The 19660-nt window shown below is 35.2% G+C and overlaps 1 protein-coding gene across 5 annotated transcripts in view; it reads right to left on the bottom strand.

Moving 5' to 3' along the window:
- The window catches only part of ATAD2B (ATPase family AAA domain containing 2B), a 137158-nt gene that overhangs the window by 25962 nt on the left and 91536 nt on the right, over positions 1–19660 (bottom strand). For 4 of the 5 annotated variants that reach the window (XM_037035451.1, XM_037035452.1, XM_037035450.1 and 1 more), the window contains exons 19-22: positions 16461–16646; positions 9682–9817; positions 6447–6643; positions 2896–3055 (exon numbers count right to left, since the gene is read on the bottom strand). In XM_037035451.1, coding sequence (XP_036891346.1) covers positions 2896–3055; positions 6447–6643; positions 9682–9817; positions 16461–16646 — 679 coding nt within the window. The remainder of the gene's footprint in view (positions 1–2895; positions 3056–6446; positions 6644–9681; positions 9818–16460; positions 16647–19660) is intronic. The other variant, XM_037035453.1, reaches the window with a different exon arrangement.

The raw sequence follows: 19660 nt of genomic DNA, 5'->3' as shown, positions 1-19660 counted from the left end.
CTCAATTTTCATTTTTCTGCACGTAACTGTCCAGTTCTCCCAACACCATTTGTTGAAGAGACTATTATTAGTCCATTTTATGTTGCTGCCCCCTTTGTCAAATATTAATTGGCCATAGAGATTTGGGTTTATTTCTGGGCTCTCTGTTCTGTTCCATTGGTCTATGTGTCTGTTTTTTCCCAGTACCAGGCTGTTTTGATTACAGTGGCCTTGTAATACAGTTTGGTATCAGGTATTGTGATCCCTCCTACTTTGTTCTTCTTTCTCAAAATTGCAGCTGCTATTCAGGGTCATTTATGTTTCCATATAAATTTTTGAAGTGTTTGTTCTATGTCTGTGAACTATGTCATTGGTACTTTAATAGGTATTGCATTGAATGTGTAAAGTGCTCTGGGTAGTATGAACATTTTAATGACGTTAATTCTTCCAATCCATGAACATGGTATATTTCTCCGTTTGTGTCTTCCTTGATTTCTTTCTTCAGTGTTGTATAGTTTTCTGCATATATGTCTTTTATGTCCTCGGTTAGGTTTATTCCTAGGTATTTTATTTTTCTTTTTGTTATATCGAATGGGATTTTTTTCTTGATTTCTGCTTCTGCTGTTTCATTGTTGGTATACAAAAATGCCTTTGATTTCTGGATATTGACTTTGTATCCTGCTGTTTTGCCAAATTCATTTATTAGTTCGAGCAGTTTTGGGGTAGAGTCTATAGGATTTTCCATGTACACTATCATGTCATCTGCAAACAATGACAGTTTTGTTTCCTCCTTTCCGATTTGGATGCCCTTTATTTCCTTTTCTTGTCTGATCGCTGTGGCTAAAACTTCCAATACTATATTGAATAGAAGTGGTGAAAGTGGACAACTTTGTCTTGTTCCTGATCTTAGTGGAAAAGATTTTAGCCTGTTGAGTATGATTTTGGCTTTAGGTCTCTCATACATGGCCTTTATTATATTGAGGAATGCTCCCTCTATTCCCACTTTGCTGAGTGTTTTTATCATAAATGGGTGTTGTACCTTATCAAAAGCTTTTTCTGCATCTATTGATATGATATGATTTTTGTCTTTGCTTTTGTTTATGTGATGTATTACATTTACTGATTTGCAAATATTGAACCATCCTTGCATCCCTGGGATGAATCCCACTTGGTCATGGTGAATGATCTTTTTAATGTACTGTTGGATGCGGTTTGCCAATATTTTGTTGAGGATTTTAGCATCTATGTTCATCAGTGATATCAGCCTGAAGTTTTCTTTCTTTGTTGTATCTTTATCTGGTTTGGGGATTAGGAGGATGCTGGCTTCATAAAAAGAGTTTGGGAGTCTTCCATCATTTTGGATTTTTTGGAATAGCCTGTGAAGAACAGGGGTTAGCTCTTCCTTAAATGCTTTGTAGAATTCTCCTGTGAAACCATCTGGTCCAGGGCTTTTGTAGGCACTCTCCTCTTGAAAGAGTGGCTGAGGTGCTCTGAGGCTTGCTCTCCCCTTGAGAGAGTGGCTGCACTGTCCCTTTTCCTCCCCAAGACTCGATAGTCCATGTGAATCTGTCTTGTCTCATCCATAATGCAGCGGACCCCAGAAGCCGGGATCCATGTCAAGATACCAAATGCAGCTACGTAAAATTTCATTCTGCCTCTTGGAATTAGGATTTAATATACTCTAAATTTAGACAAAAATGCCTAGTTTCATGTAGAAATGAGAAATCTAGGTCATTCTAACATGTGTCCTGAGTTGAGAACCACTGCCCATAAATACACATATACAGTACAAACTGTACTCTAAATATCTTTAGATAACTGAAACATAAAAGGAATTTTAAAAAATAAAAAGCATTTTATTTGTATATTACCTGTTAAAGAAATAGAATTCTCAGTAGAACAGAAAAAAGAATATCAGCCCTTGTCCACTGGGAGCTGGCCTGGCACTATTAGCTAGGCCTTGGTCTACTCATGTTAAATATAAACAAATTCACAGAGCACCAACACCAACATGGGTCAAGATAAAAACAAGACCACCCCAAGATGATGTCTAAACCATAGACAAAAGTATGAATGTTGTCTTAACCAAAAAAATTACCATATAAAACCCTATGCGGGATAATATGAACAACTGGTACTTCTTTACCCATCACAGCTTTAGCCTTGCTCCATTCTTCTTACCTTCCAGGTTCTTAAAATACCTAGTCACAAAATTACCCACACTTCCTAAATGTATCCAATCCACTGCAAGGTCCTTCTTTAACTCCTTCCCAAAATCACTTATCACAAGTGTAATCTCATAAAGCTCACCATGATATATATTTTCCCTTGTGACAGTGAGTCAATACACTCATCTCGATTAACTACAGCTGTGTTCCTGGGAGTCTTCCCTGGAGGACACTGAAAGTACTGGGACTAAAAACTTGAGTAGAGGGTGGGACTTGGAGTAAAATAATAAAATTACATAAAAATACCCACATACTATAGAACTGGTAACATCTACCTAAAGGGGTCTTTTGATACATAAATTTAGCCTATAATGAGTTCCCTCAAATTCAAAATCCCTAGTGTTTATCAGCACTGGTAATGCTAGTTCAATAATAAATTTTTCATTAAATTCTCAGTGAACCAATTTTTCATCTTACCTAAACAAAACAGAAATATCAGTATAAAAAGTGAAAGGCAAATGAAGAAACTAAAGCCTGAACATAATACATTATATAATAAAATCCTCTACTTTAGGTATATTATTTCATTTAATAAATTAACAATTTAAGTAAATTAGTTCCTGAAGAGTAACTAAATATAATAATGTCATTAAAATTAATGATCTACCTGAAAAATGGGCATGCTTCAGTAGTATTTAAACTTTACCTTCTCAATCACCCAAGTGAACCCTGGCTAATGTGTCCTTACCTCCTGGGTCCTTATCTGGATTGTACTCTAAAGCGTTGCTACAGATGAGGTCAATATCTTTCAGGAAATCCTTAGCAGTCAGATAATTATGCTTATCGATTTTAGTTATTACTGTTGATAAATCCATCGGTTCCTTGATTACTTCAAGATAATCTGAAACCTAAAACAAATAGGATATTTGAATGAAAATTACTTAAAGCATTTCATATATCTACTAACAAAAACACAGAAGAAAATCATGTAGTTATTTAAAAATTAGATCTACATATGTAAGAAATAACTTGATAAGGATAAAATTATAGAGCAAATTATGCTACTAAAGGTACTATTTCATACTTTCCATGAAAAGCTTCAGTTTAAAATCATATCTAAATCAACTTTAAAATGTTCTCATCTTGAAATATGAAACCAATTGTGTCAGCTTTTTTAATCCTTTCAACACACCTGAGAAGAGAATGCATGGGTAAAAGCACTAATAAGCATCAAATAAATGTTACCTCAAGAAAAACCTTTTCAAGGGAAAATAAAATGAAATAATGTGGTTTTTTCTACGTTAAAACCAGTTCCCTGGTAAATCTCTTTAAAATCTTTAAACAAAAACAAATTCTTTTCAGTTTAAAGTGAATCATTTCATGGAGAGTGTTTTCTGCTCCTTTGGAGTCATTACATTTAGACTCAATTATATAATAAAAACAAGTATTCCTTTCATAACTAGTAAAAATATTTGCTGGACTTGTCCCTAAATATGAAAAAAAAGCAAAAATACACATTTTGCTCTAAGTGTGGATTTTTCTGGTAGATAACCCAAAATAGAAGATATTAGGCCATGATGTGCCCAATAAATTATATGTTTTATATCACTCGACCCTGGCTGGTGTGGCTTAGTGGGTTGAGCACCAGCCTGCAAAACAAAAGGATGCATGCCTAGCCTGAGTAGTAGGCCAGGTCTCTGGTTGGTGGCACGCGAAAGGCAGTCAATCGATGTTTGTCTCACACATCAATGTTTTTCTCCCTCCCTTACCCTCTCTCTAAAAAAAATTAATAAAATCTTTATTTAAAAAAAGCTATAGCAACTTAAATATCTATTGCCTTTCCCAATGCAAATCTCAAGTAATCAGGTTACAAAAGCAGTCTAAGAAATGTCTCCTTCATCCAAAACCATACTCTGGGGATAGAGTGATTTCTGCTTTAAGGCTAGTTTTCTCCACTGCAGATGGCACTGATGGCTTGGTTTTTAAAAACTTAAATATATAAATGTGCATACATGTTTATATCAGTATATATGCACATACACATATTTTATACGTGTTTTTTAGGGAGGTGTGTATGCATGTTTTAATTTATTCTTCACCCTCTATGAGTCAAAAAGCCAGTTACTCTCCTAGGGGAGGCAGTAAAGCTTTACTACACAAGCAATAGTTCAGAAGGTATCAGTTGGATTCTTGGCTCTGATACTTGGCATGTCTTGTGTACATGTGGAAAATGTTTTATAAGCCATAAAGCACTACAAAAATTCACATTACTACCTATGCTTGATTTTAAATTCAACTTTTATTTTCTAAACTTTTGTGTTCTCTGCAGCCTCCTTTGGAATTTCAAAAAGTTTGAGACATCTCACATTTCGTTGTTTGAATGGAAATGTTTGCGTTTTAGGTTGTCTAAATGCTATCTTATTTTCCCCTCTCTATCCTTCCCAGAGACCTCTGTTTCTAGCTTTAAAGGCAGACAGAGCCAGAAGTACTAAGAAGAAAGAACAAAAGAGGAAACTAGAGAAAATATAGCCCTTAAATAAAAGTTTTACTTAACTAACATTTTCTATCCCCTTCCACTGTTGTACCATCACTTATAAAATCTTTATCACAGATGGCATTTAAAATCTGATAATCTCTTCTGGTTAGAAAGAAAAAGTGTTTTCCCTAGCAAAGGCAAATTGTTTCCTCCCAGCATGGGAAGCTAACTTAGGGGCAGTCCTTTATCAGTTAAGTATCAAAGTCTCATAGCCAATTTGAAATAGAAATTAACACTTAAAACAATCTTTAGCCTGGCTGGTGTAGGTCAGTGGATTGAGCGAAGACCTGCAAACCAAAGGGTCATCAGTTCTATTCCCTGTCAGGGCACATGCCTGGTTGTAGGCCAGGTCCCTGGTAAGGGGGCATGCAGGAGGCAACCACACACTGATGTATCTCTCCCTTTCTTTCTCCCTCCCTTCCCTCTCTCTAAAAACAAATGAATAAAATCTTTAAAAAATAATAATAATAAAGTAATATTTAAAGTGCACTGATAGTTTTAAGATTATCTGAAAACACTGGAAAGAAAAAACTGTTCCACAAATATAAGATGGTATGCATTAGTTACAAAAGCAAGTTCAACAAATCATATCATTCCAGTGGGGAAAAAGTAGCCAAAAGGTCCTATAAAAAATGTGGGTTTTAAATTTTTAGAAACTTTTTAGTCTTGGCTCTATCACTTGCCAAAGTGCCTCAGTTTCCTGAGCTGTAACGTAAAAATAATAATAAGGATCAAATGGATAAAACTAGGTATTGTAGATAAATATATGGATAAAATATATAGTCCCTTTATTCCAAAAATAAAAAGGTGGGGGAAATAGGTATTTTTCAAACTTGCAAGGGAAAGTGGGGGAAGAAACATGATGCTAGCCCATTTTCCCAGTTACAGATGAAGTAATGGTTCCAAAGGAATCGGCTCAGGTCCAAATGTACAGATTTCACAACAAGGATGCAACAGAAAACTCTGAATCATTTCATAATTCAAATTTTAAAAAATATGAAGAAAAATTAAAACTAAAACACCAGAACTGTTCAAACATGGAGTCTGAACTATAAGAAGATCAGTAAAGATTATATTGTGTTCATCCACACACTATATTATCCCAGGATAAAATAAAATTTGATTTACAGTATTAAAATAGATTCCAAATGGAAAATTTCTTTTCTCAGCATCACAGACCATACTCCCACAAGGACACAAAACAATGCACATAGAAAGTGAGAAATTTTCCACTAGGAGCAGGAAAAATCCATAGGGAGAAAAATAATTTTAGCTGCATATGATGTGCTTAACTTCAAGTAGCATCTTAGTCACAGGCATTTCTAAAATATGAAAGACACATTTCAGGCTTCTTAGCTACCTCTTTCAATAAAGTATACATAATTTGGGAAATGCCAATATTAACTAGTATTATTTGGTCCATGCCAATATATTTTTTGAGAGTAGAATTTATCCTGGAATAAAAATAGCCTAGTACAGACATTTCACTCAAGTAACTTTTAATCCTCTTCTTCAGTTGAAAAAAGATCACAAAGATCAATACTGATTAAGAGGACATAAACAAATTGGTCACTAATTTCATCCAAAAGTCACCAGTTGTTTGCTGATGACTTCAGTAGTTATCACATGGATTAAAATTTTACAGGCTAGGGGTAATTATTCATCCATGCCTTTGCTTTTTTTTCCTTCCAAAAAAAGATGTCAATATTTTTTTTTCTTTTAGCCAGTTCAACTTCACTGTTTGCACACTACTGAAACAAGACCTCTTCAATATCCACCGGTTTGCTGAAGATGTTAAAGCGTTTATCTGTGGCCAGCCTCTTGGTTACATCCCTGAGAAATAACCGCAACTCTCTTAAAGTATTTTCCTCCTGGTCCTCCATCCGAATTTTTTCTGATTCTGATAACTGACGAGGTGGAGAAGGTAGGGCAAGAGGAAGCACTTCCATAGCACAAAGACCTAAAGAAAATTGAACAAAATGTTGAATCCAACACGACAGGGCTGGGACCTCAATTACTTTCCTGGTTCTCTTAAAGTGTTCTTTTATGAAAAGGAGAATTCCAAATACAGGTGAACCATGCAAACCCAGCAAGTAAAAATTTGAATGGAAAACAGAAGTACGTTAGGGAATAGCTTTACTTTATAAAATAACTCACATTAGGATTTCTTTAAAGGGCAAATGATATGATTTTAGATCATTTGATTTTGAAATAGTATTTACATATAACTTAGAAAAAATATTTCAAACCAAACATAAATGTCTTCAGGTGAAGTATTGTATACTGATTTGCTTAAGTCACCTTGTTTAAAAACTGCTTCTCAAAATGGGGTTGACATATATGCATGAAAGTGAAATGGGCAAGTAACAATTCTTTGGTCTTTCCTGTTCCTAAAACGATTCTGATTTTAGTCTCTTATCCTCCAAGTCTTACTACAACATAGTACGGATACTAAATAGCACCTGCTGAGAGGGAAAATAAAAAAGAAGAAGAAAGAAGTAGAAACTAAAAAAAAAAAAAAAAAAACTTCCAAAGACATTAAGAAAAGATAGAAAACTGACTAATTGAAATGAAGGGAAATGCACAGGAAACCAATAGTGATGGAAAGGAAACTGGGATTCAAATCAATGGAGTGGACCAGAAGGAAGAACAAAACATCCAACCAGAAAAGAATGAAGAAACAAGAATTCAAAAAAATGAGGACAGGCTTAGGAACCTCCAGGACATCTTTAAACGCTCCAACATCCGGATTATAGGGGTACCAGAAGGGGGAAAGAAACAGCCACGAGTGGAAAACTTATTTGAACAAATAATAAAGGAGAACTTCCCCAGTCTGGCAAAGGAAATAGACTTCCAGGAAATCCAGGAAGCTCAGAGAGTCCCAAAGAAGTTGGACCCAAGAAGGAACACACCAAGGCACATCATAATTACATTAGCCAAGACTAAAATGAAGGAGAGAATCCTAGAAGCAGCAAGGGATAAGGGGACAGTCACCTACAAAGGAGTACCCATCAGACTGTCAGCGGATTTCTCAAAAGAGACCTTACAGGCAAGAAGGGGCTGGAAAGAAGTATTCCAAGTCATGAAATCCAAAGACCTACAGCCAAGATTGCTTTATCCAGCAAAACTTTCATTTAGAATGGAAGGACAGATAAAGTGCTTCTCAGATAAGGTCAAGTTCAAGGAGTTCATCATCACCAAGCCCTTATTATATGAAATGCTAAAGGGACTTATATAAGAAAAAGAAGATGAAAAATATGAACAGTGAAAGGACAGCAAACTCACAGTTATTAACAACCACACCTAAAACAAAAGCAAACCAAGAGGACAGCTAGATCAGGAGTGGAACCATAGAAATGAAGAACACATGGAGGGTTAGCAACAGGGGAATGGGAGGAGGAGAAGGGGGGAGAAGGTACAGAAAATAGCATAGACAGTAGGTAGAAAATAGACAGGGGGGAGGGCAAGAATAGTAGGGGAAATATAGAATCTAAAGAACTTGAGACACGTGGTCATAAACTAAAGGGGGGGAATGGTGGGGGAGGGGGTGTGCAGGGTGGAGGGGAATGAAGGGGAGGAATAGAACAACTGTAATGGTATAGTCAATAAAATATATTTTAAAATAAATAAATAAAAATAAAATAAAATGTTCTATATAAAATGTGTGGTATTAACTATCTACCCCCAGAAAAAAAAAACTTAAAAGATTAACTTTTTAAATCACAGTTCTCTTTTTCCTTAAAAGATATTTCTGGTATCACACTGAAGCTCAGGATTAAAAGTCTAAGGATTCTTGCTGATTTCAAATAGGCTTCTAAAGTAAAAAATGTAAGTCAACAAAAGCAACTCAAAAAGAGAATTATATTAATCCTTAACAAAGAAAATTCAGGTCTGTAAAACTAAAATACATCCGGAAGTAGGCAAGGTACCTTATTAAAACAAACCACTTTCACAATGAATTACTTTAATTACTCTTACTTAGAAATATAGAAGGCAACAACCAATAATCATAAGGTGTAAGTTCCATACTGAATTTCCCAATGGTTCTTGGGGGGGTGGGGGTGGAGAAGCCCTACTACTATAGGCATTTGATGGGTGTTTATTTTTAAACACTGAGAAAATGTGAAAAGAAGCCACTAAAGGGCCATAAAATCATTAATGTGTTGCATAACATAACCAGTGAAAAATAAAGAAGTACAACAAATATGGAAAAGCAAACACTTGGCACAAACAGGAAATGTACTTAACATCCTATAAGAACAGCTACAAGGAACAAAGAACAAGGGGAAAGAAAGAGGCTTGAATTTTTTTTAATAAACAGGATTGTTATTTTCTAGAAGCTAAAATATTAAATGAAATATTAAGGGGATCTTATCTTTTACTCATCTTAAAGATGAGAAGAAACTCTTTTGAATGACTTAGAATGCAGTCCTTACTTAAGGCAGGATAATTTTGAGACCTCTCTTAATGCTATGGGCCCAAATCTAAGAAAACTTTAATGCTTAAAACAAAGCCATGATAGATTTCCAAGTGCCTGGTAGAATAAGATATCTAATATAATAAGTAATCAATAAATATTTTTTAAATTAATCAATAAATAAAATAAACCAGAAAAGGTAAATACTCTGATCAGCTCTCGGCTCAGCATACCTACCCTCGCCCACAAGGTAATCAGCACAACACCTCGTGTGACTCTCTGAACCTCAGAATGTGAAATCGCCCAAGCGTATCTGAACTGAAGTGATAAGGAGACTATCTCACTAACAGGCCCCTATGAGTAAAGTTTTAACAATGAGGCTGTACTTCCCAATCTCAAGTCAGGTGAACACAATGGCCGCTTCCACATGAGCCCATTTAAAGATAAACAGAACCTGAAAAACTGTCTTTACTTTCACAAAGAAATGGTTTCTTTAAAAAAAAAAAAAAATGACTCCAAGAAAGGGCGTTTCTTAAATCAAACTCCCACCCCCATTTTTGTAAAGGCTTTAGGAACTTTACCAGTGTGTTTCCTTCGTGGTGGAGCCATTGATGCCTGATTGAGAATCAATTCTTGGAAAAATTTTCTTCTATCTTCTTCTGTAGGCCTTTGAATATACAAGACCTCCTCATACTGTATTCTGAAGATGCATTTGACCTACAAGCACACATACAAAAACAGTAAATATAGAGAGAAGTAAAAGCTTACATATTATACCAAATCACAATTTTTACAACAACCAGTACTGTTTTCAATCTTCATTTAAGATTCACATGGGGGTAGTATCAACCTAGTCCTAGCCTATGCTGTCGAAAAGTTCAACCTCATGGACTAAACAAGAACAGAAGAGTGATTCAACTACCCAACTTATTAATAAGTTATACTATAGCTGGAAGAGTCAGAAGGTACTAACAAAAAGAACAGTTGATTGTAATAGTCAGATGGCAACCATCTCAAAGGGTTTTCTGCAGAAGAGCTAAAGAGGAATTTCCTAGCACCTACAGGAAACAGGTGGAAGGATGCCAACCAACAACACTGCCTCCTCTTATGCTGTTTCTGGGTACTTTCATCTGACTTCCCTTTCTGGGCTCATTCCATACCAAGTCTATTCCACTGTATCCTCCGGAATCCTCATATCACTGCAGATACACTACACAGTCTTGTCACAGAGTGCTCCACAATAACACCGCCTTCCATGCAAAACTCACAAATCAATTCAAGTCTGTTCCTTCCAGCTGGTGATTACCTATACCTTTCCTTTGTTCATCTGCTCTATAAAGACTTTAGCCCCAGGTATTCCCTCTGCAAGGTATGCTTTTATATCCTCTTTACATCATCCATATTTGTCTGCACACTTAATTTATGCTTTTATAGGTCTGTTTTCCACTTCTAGACACCAAACTCCCTAAGAACAGACCATTTCTTATTCTTCAGTTTCCTATGCCTTACCACAGTACCTGGTACATAGTAATGAACAAGCATATACTGATTAAGTAAAGTTCGTGATTCCATTCCCCAGCTTACATCTGACTGGAAATTGCAATTAAAAAGGGAAGAAATCTCTAATATGAAAAGTACCAACCATGACAGTACAAAAATACTGGATTTAAAATTCAAGTCATCAGAATTTAGCTCAAATGTGGCCACACATTTGTGGTAAACTTTTGATAATCCACTCAATTTGTTATGTCTACCCACTTACTGAATTGAAGACTACGAATTTCATAAATATTACATCAATCAATCTTTATAACAGTGAGGTATGAGTGAGCCCCTCATTTTAAAGATGAAACTTGGGCTTGGAATGGTTTAAGTAACTGGTTTAAGGTCACAAAATTAATAAATAGAGAAAACTAAATTATATAATCTCTAAAGGCCTTTCCAAGCTCTAAAATTCTAAGACAGGGAAGAAACATTCAATGAAGTTTCTTCATTGGATGAAGTAAAAACTGGAATTCAAAATTTGGATGGAAATTATTTACCACAACCCAAAACTAAATCCTTTAATAAGAATTTATAAAATTTTACCTTGTATCCTTCCAATATTTTTTTGTAGACTACCTTCATGTATAATTCCCTCCAACCTTTTGATCTATGCTTTACTGGCCCTTCTTCAAAAGTTCTGGCAAGCAAATGGGTGTTACCACTGAACACCCATCATGCGCCACATATAAGGCTAGACACTACAGTTATAAACTTAAAAAAATATGCTTCCTTCCTGCTGTCAAGATCTTAAGACTCTCATAAGAAACCATTATGATATCAGAGAGGAAGAGACTAGAGAAGTAGAGGAACATAGAGGAGCCTCTGCAAGAGTGAAGCAGCATTAGACAAGATATAGCCAAAATAGTCAATACTAACCATGTCTTGAAAAAATACACAGAACACAATACCTTAGAAGTACCTGGATTTTGTTCAAAGGTAAGCAAAACATTTATTTTCAGCTTTAAATATTCTTCTTTGTAACATTTTTCAATGTTGTGTAAAACTTTGTGAACATGAAGTATACCAAGAGTAAGGCTACAATAATCCCATGATATGCCTGCCAGGTTATTATTATAAACATCTCAGAATCCATCACTCTAAAAGTAGACTAAATTATTTTTCTTTCGATTTACTCCTAACCTACTTTCTGACATTCTCAGCCTCAAACTTCATAATGCAAGAAAACAAACCTTGTATAATTCCCTGAAAAAAACCCACGATGCTGTCTTTCACAGTGGTTCACATTGGTCTTTACATACATGCTATTCACTCTTTCATAAACCTTTTTTTAACTCTCTGCTCAAGCCGATGCTTTCTGGATGACACTTTCTCTGACTTTCCCAGATATACTCAAACATACCTTCTAGTATCTCTCACTAAATATTTTTCAAACTCAGTGATTTTTAGGAAATGAATTTAGTTGTGTGACCATCACAAGTCAGTTTGAGAACACTTCCATCACCTCCAAAAACTTCCCTTGTGCCCATGTGCAGTTAATCCCCACTCACGCTCAAGACTCCTGGCCTGACAACCTGTGATCTTCTCTCTATCTTTGGTGATTTGCCTCTTCTAGAAATTATACACCACACAACTGGTAGTCTTTTGTGTCCAGCTTCTCTCACTCAGCATATTATACTGTGGTTCATCCACCCTGTTGACTCTATCAGTAGTTTATTAATTTATTGCTGAATAGTATTTCACCATATATATTTACAACATTTTGTTTCATAATCCACCAATTAGTAAATACTTGGGTTGCTTCCACTATTATGAAAAGATTAGTAGGAACATTTGCACACAACTCTTTGTGTGCCCATGTGTTTATGTTTCTCTTGTGTAGTTACCTAGGAGTGGAAATGCTGAGTGATACAGTAAATTTTGTCTAACATTTTAAGAACTGCCAAATTTTCCAGAGCAGCAGCAACATTTTACAATTCTACCAGCAATAAACAAAGACTCCAATTTCTCTACATCCTTGTCAGCACTTGGTACTATCTACATTTTTTGTTATAACTATTCTAGTGGTTGTACGGTGGTACCTTAGCCCTAAATAACTAATCATAGGGAAAATTCTTTTCCATGATTATTAGCCTGAGAGTACAAATACTCTGGTGAAATGTCTATTCAAATCTTCAGCGCATTTTTAAATTCGCAGTCTTCCTTTTTAAATTAATTGTGGTAAAATAGTCAGAACATAAAAGTTGCTGTTTGAACCAATTTTAATGGTCCAGCCTGTGGCAGTAAGTAGATTCACACTGCGTGCAACCATCACTACCACCCAGCTCCGGAACACTTTCACTTTCCCAGCCTGGAGCTCTGCACCCACTGAACAGCAGCTCTCCACAGTCTCCTCTCCCCTAGCCACTGGCAGCCACCGCCCTACTTCTGTCTCTACGATTCTGACTACTCGGGAATCTCCTTAAAGAAGAATCATGTATTTGTCATTCTGTGATCAGCTTAATTCACCTACCATAATGTACTCAAGGTTTATGCAAGTAGCATGTGTCAAAATTTCCTTCCTTTTATTTTTTAAATATTTTATTGATTTATTTTTAGAGGGGAAGGGAAGGAGAGAGGAAGAGAAACATCAATGTATGGTTGCTTCTCGTGCATCCCCTGATGAGAACTGGCCCCTGCCAGGAACTGGCCTGCAACCCAGGCATGTGCCCTGACTGGGAATCGAACCGCGATCGTCTGGTTCGCAGGCCCACGCTCAACCCACTGAGCTACACCAGCCAGGAAAATTTCCTTCCTTTTAAAAGCTAAATAATGTTATTCTGTAAGTATATGCCATATGTGTTTAGCCCTTCCTCTGTCAATGAACACTTTTATTGTTTCTACCTTTTGGCTATTTGAAGACTACTACTATGAATGTGGCTGTGACAGTATCTGTTCGAATCCTTGCTTTCACTTCTTTTGGGTATATACCCAGAAGTGAAATTGTTGGATCATATGATAATTTTATTTAATATTTTTTAAATCACCATATCATGTTATTTTCAACAGTCTGCACAATTTTACCCTCCCACTAGCAATGCACAAGGATTCCAATTTCCTTACATCCTGTCCAACACATTACTGTTTTTAGAATAATAGCCATCCTAAAGGGTATAAAGTGGTATCTCATTTTGGTTTTGATTTAAAGTCCCTACTTGAAAATTTTTAAATATTTGCATATTTTTAAATACACTATTCTACTAAATTTATTTCTATTATAAAACATATACACATGAAATATTTGAAAAATAAAATGAATATGCCAATGCATTGTCCTGAGTACAAATTTACTTTGGGGACTACTGGATTAGGAAAAAGATGTACACAAAGAAACATTTACAAGAGAATGTTAAAGGGGCTCCAAGAGTTGACACTGTCACTTTGTCCCACACAGAGAAAGCAATTTTCCTAATATTAATATTCCTAATAACACATTAGTCCAATGGTAACTAATCCTTTTTTGATCTCAGTTTGTGACCTACACAAAGAAAGTCATTCTAATGGTTGAATTTAAATTAAAGCTTGAGCCCTGGTTGGTGTAGCTCAGTGGATTGAGTGTGGGCCTGCAAACCACACTATGGCGGTTCAATTCCCAGTCAGGACACATGCCTGGGTTGCAGGCCAGTTCCCAGCACGGGACACATGGGAGGCAACCATACATTGATATTTCTCTCCTTCTCCTCCTCTCTAAAGATAAATAAATAAAATCTTAAAAATATATAAATAAAATAAAAAATAAATTAAAGCTTGAGGCCTAAGAACAATTAATATGAAACATGTCATCAGTAGTCTGAAAGAATTCCAATGATCTTCACCCCACAAATGTGGACATCAATGATAGCTACTTAGTTAATAAGGGCAAAGAATACAGATGACAAAAAGAAAAAAAGCTGAAATTTCAAGATTTAATGCTAAAAATGCCTAACATTTTAGCTACTAATTAAGGGTATTGGCAAACAATTAAAATTATGACAACAATACAGCAATACTGAAAATGTGCATGATGTAATGTGAACTCTAAAAAATTAAACCAACAATAAAATCACATATGCAAATAGACAACAGGAGTAAACAAAATTAAAATTTCTATATCAAGAAAATGGGTTCATGAGACTTTTATTTACAAATTTTTCAAATAATGTAAGAGAAATTTCAGGTAATTACATATTCCTAACCAGAACCCTTAATTATTCCAAATGTTATTTATCTCTTATAAACTGATAATAAAACTAATTGACAGTGAAAATCTAAATTTAAAAAGTAGCCCCTAAGTTATTTTCTGGTTGTCCATTCTTCCAAACCAATTTCAAGTACATTCTTACTTTATAATACTAATAAAATACCAATCATTTTACAGCTCTGTGGTTTCCAAAATAGATTCACATATACTATTTCATACCAACAAGCCTGTTGTTGTCTACATTTCATAGATGAGGAAACTGAAGCTATTCTAGGTTCAAACTTATCCAAGATCAAAAGACTAGTATGTCAATACCTTGGTTCTTCTCTTACTACATATAGCATTCTACTAAACATATTGCTGCCTGTGATAAAAAACACTGATTAATTGTCTCCAAATTTTGGCTTCTGAATAACCAAAAATGAATTTCAACATTTAATATACTTTCTTATAAGAGCAGTAAGTTGTGCAAATCCACTTCAATAAGATTACTAAAAAGCATTAACACAGAATTTAAAAACTCAGTAAACAAATACCTTAATCATAAAATTCTACATAATCAATATTTATATTATAGCATTTAAAATATGCAAACTTTTAAAAAAGATTTTCTTTACAGAAAAGGGAAGGGAGGGAGAGAGGGAAAGAAACATCAATTGGTTACTTCTTGCACACCCCAGCCAGGGGCCTGGCCGGCAACCCAGGCATGTGCCCTGACCTGGAAATCTACCCAGTGACCTTTCAGTTTACAGGATGATGCCCAACCCACTGAGCCACACCAGTCAGGGCAATATGCAAGTCTTGTATAGGAACTGTGTTTTCTGGACAAAATATTTGTCACGGAAAATATTTCAAAATCTAGTAATCTCAAAGTATTAAAATAATTTTTATAAAATCAATTTCAGCCCTGGCAGGTGTGGCTCAGTGGATTGAGCACAGGCCTGTGAAGCAAAGGTCACCAGTTCAGTGGCCAGTCAGGGCACAGGCCTGGCTTGCAGGCCAGGTTCCCAGTAGGGAACACATGAGAGGCAACCATACATTGATGTTTCTCTCCCTCTCTCTCCCCTTCCTGTCCCCTCTCTCTAAAGATAAATAAATAAATAAACAAAATATTTTTTAAAATCAATTTCATTCATATGAGTTGACCACATTGTTTCTAAAACAAATTGTGATTTTACCGTTGATTTTAATATATTAAATATGAGTTGAATTTGAACTCAAAAGCTAATATCAGATTTAAAAAATATACACCATAATAACAACGTTCAGCTTAGCATGATGATGTCAATGAAGCTGAAAGGTCAAATCCGACCAAATAAGCTAACCAATGAAGACGAGAAGGATAATTATGATGGAACTGATGATGACAGAGCTAAAATCTTCCTAGTAGTTGCTGTAGACAAACACACATACTGAGTTTTGGTCTAAGCATGAATTATCTCAATCTCCACAACAACAGTGAAGAATATATCACTGTTATACCAAAAAAGAAACAAACTTACTAAAGTCACACACCTAATAAGTGGTACAATTATGGCATGAATCATGACAGTACTGATTTCATGGTAATTAAAACGTGTCAAATTTACAAGGTCAACTATTTTAAAACAATATAATAAACATTCAATCAGTTCTTACCTCTTCAGGCAGTTCACTGTACATGGTTTCAGAGGTAGACAATAAGAATATAGGTGAAAATGATGGTATATCTTGTAGCAAAGTTAGAAAAGTTGCTCTCACAGTTTCACTGACAGCTTCCCACCAATCACCAATGTGAGGCATGTAAACAATACTAGGTACTGTTCTTCTAGCTTCACGAAAAATCTAAGAAGAGAATTGGAATTAAAAATTCAAACTGATATTATTCTAAAGTCTACCCAGTAAGCCCCAAATACATGAAATGGGTCAGGCCTGATATGGCCATTATTTTCAGCCTAAATATTTAAGTTGTGCAAGATACGATGCAGGAGCCTTACATACAGCTCCTATCTACCTTTTATCTACCTAATATATATTTTACTATTTTATTATTCCTACTCAGTACATATTAGTAGTATAAAGGCATCAAACTGCTCCACTTATCTATCATGTAAAGGTAAAGCAAAATGCCACTATAAAATATGCTGCAAATGAAGAGAGAAGTATGCACTTGTATGTCACCTATGTCAGAGTGATATCAGTAAGCACAAAGAAAAGGAAGACATAGTTTACATGTTTGTGCACATTGCCTAAAATCACCATACATGTGAAATAAACATTTTAAACAAAATGTACCACCCTAGACTTAAAATTATTGAACTACCTGCTGAACCACTTCTTTACCTCCCACTACCTTAACTCAATCTTCAATTCAAAACTGTCACAAAATACCCTTACATCTCTAAAGAACAATAAATATATTAGCAAAAAAGCTCTGAGACACCTTACCGTCAGAAAACACAAAATAAAATTTCCTCAGGTGTTAGGTAAAAAGCGTCCTAACCATAGCTTCCGCCGCACTCTGCCAACACACACCAATAAGGAATAGGTTGGCCATCAGTAAGCTACCAAGCAGAACCACTGCCCTTTACATACATGTCAATAATAGCTCAACAGCACAGCAATAAATTCTCACAGGATAACTTGACATCTCTTTAAGACTTTTAACAAATGTAGAAATAAGTGTAAAAATCTATCTTCCTTCAATTTAATTTGAGAATTCTATTTCTAAAATTCTCTATTTTTCCTTATTTTAAAACATATGTCTCAATTACCCTGTATAATGTGCAAGACAAGAAATAAGAATTTAATATTTTAAATGATTAGGATTAATAGAAATATTTCTAATAATTAAAAGGATTATTTTTCTTTATGAGTAAGCCTACCAGTTGCATGAATTTTTCAAATATTACATTTATACAGCTTTAAACCTTCTGTGTAAAATAAAATATATTGCCAATTTAATAATGAACCAGATGGAAGATGCTCAAATAAAATCTTTCCCCCAATTTGGAAATGTAGATGTTATGATCACTCACACCAAAAGTAATATTAGCTCCTTCCCTTCCTTTAACATTTGCATATCCACCAATCCAGAACAGTTGTACAGTACAATTCCTTCAGGACTCAAATTTGACCTTTTCTGCAAACACGCACCCTCTTATCCTGGATCTTGAAAATCCAAGGATTATTGTTTTCCAAAGCTCTTTGTAGAAGATTCATAAGAGAAAAACAAGCATAAATATCGGCAAAATGAAGGAACCACACAGCAGCACAAAGGCAAGTGAGGCATTTGATTAAAAAATATATATGCTACATGCCACCCAAGTCAGGCATGGCATGTGGAAGACAGTGACTGACACCTTCTGTCGCTTTCCAACTCCCACTCCGTGCTGGTAAAACTAGGGAGAGTCAGCAGGGAGAGAAAGGTGGTTGTAGGAAAAGACTACTGAGCTACCCAGCTTATTTGAGAAACCTCACAAAACTAACCACCTAATTCAGTCATGCAAGTTACCACGTGCACAGGAAGAGATAAGAAGCCCATGCCTTCTTAAAAAACAAAAATTTGCCTTTCATTCTATTACTTGTAGGTTAAATTTTCTCAAAATATGTGTTAAGAACATCCAGCTGCTAACCTGTATCAAAGAGTTTGAGCAAAGCAACACAGATTAAGTGATAATAAAAACCTTACAGAGCCAGAGAAATTAAATGATGCTGTACTGTAGGTGATTTAAACTCATTTGCAAGAATGATCTAGATATACTTAAGCATCACCAACTCTAAAAGAGTTGAGGGTTTTTCAGTTTTTCTCCTAAGCCTTTGGAGGAAAAATATCCTTAATTTCTTAAAAAATTATAAACCACCACTAAAACAAGTTTTCTTTTAAATTCCTTACTTGATGGTATCTCAGAGTATTAAAATAAACTTTCCTATTCTCTATAAATATATGATCAACCTGTTCTAGTTCTCCAGTTTTCATAATGCAAATTCAAAAAGTCAAGTCCAAGAATAGTATTTAAAAATTCAGAAAAAAGTTTAAACCTACTGTGATTTTTCTATAACATAAAAACAACTCTTCAGCAGTTTGCTGGTAACTTTTAAAGTTGTGGAATAAGATACACTCTGTGAAATCAATTAACCAGATAATTCCAAGTAGAAAAATAAAGCCTAGTTTTAGTGAAGTGGCAACTGTCTTGGGAACAAGTGATGCCATTTGATAACTAGAAAAATACTCACCTACAGGCTGTCTTGGATTGGTGGATGTGCAAGGTGTAGTAGAAAACAGAAAAACTGTTATAGAGAAAAAAAGACAGTAGGCCAAATTACTGAACCAACCGTTTCAAAACACCTCTGACATGACCAGCACTCTTGCACAAATGAAATGAACAAACATCAGTGTATGGGAACTGTTCATTTTGATTCTTTAAACAATATACTGTTTCCTTCTGGTCTCTTCTTGCCCCAGATATCATGGTTCCCTATACAACATATTTTGGTTTCTTTATTCTTTTAAAAAATCACAAATACTCCCTATGAATATTGAAGATTGAAAGGCAAAAATCAGGCCACTGACCTTAGAAGTACCCATGTAAGGAAACACTAAAAACATAAACTGCACCTATATTTACAAGAGTCTTTGTCATCTCAAAAGCTGAACTTTCTCAAGTCATTTCTTTAGCTGCCAAATCAAAATGTTCAGGGCATAAAAATTTACTATATTTTAAAAATTAAGAATATACAGGGCATGCCATTTTCTTCAGAACCTGAAGACTAGAACAATTAAACAGATGTGAATGAAGCGGAAAGCTCCAGGCTCTCCTTTTAGGAAAGCTTTCACTTTCCTAAAAGGGACTATATGA

Source organism: Sturnira hondurensis, unplaced genomic scaffold (assembly GCF_014824575.4).
Source record: "Sturnira hondurensis isolate 20B ecotype Veracruz unplaced genomic scaffold, ASM1482457v3 Scaffold0022319, whole genome shotgun sequence".
In the NCBI taxonomy this organism is placed as follows: Eukaryota; Metazoa; Chordata; class Mammalia; order Chiroptera; family Phyllostomidae; genus Sturnira; species Sturnira hondurensis.
This window is presented reverse-complemented; position numbering and strand designations above follow the sequence as displayed.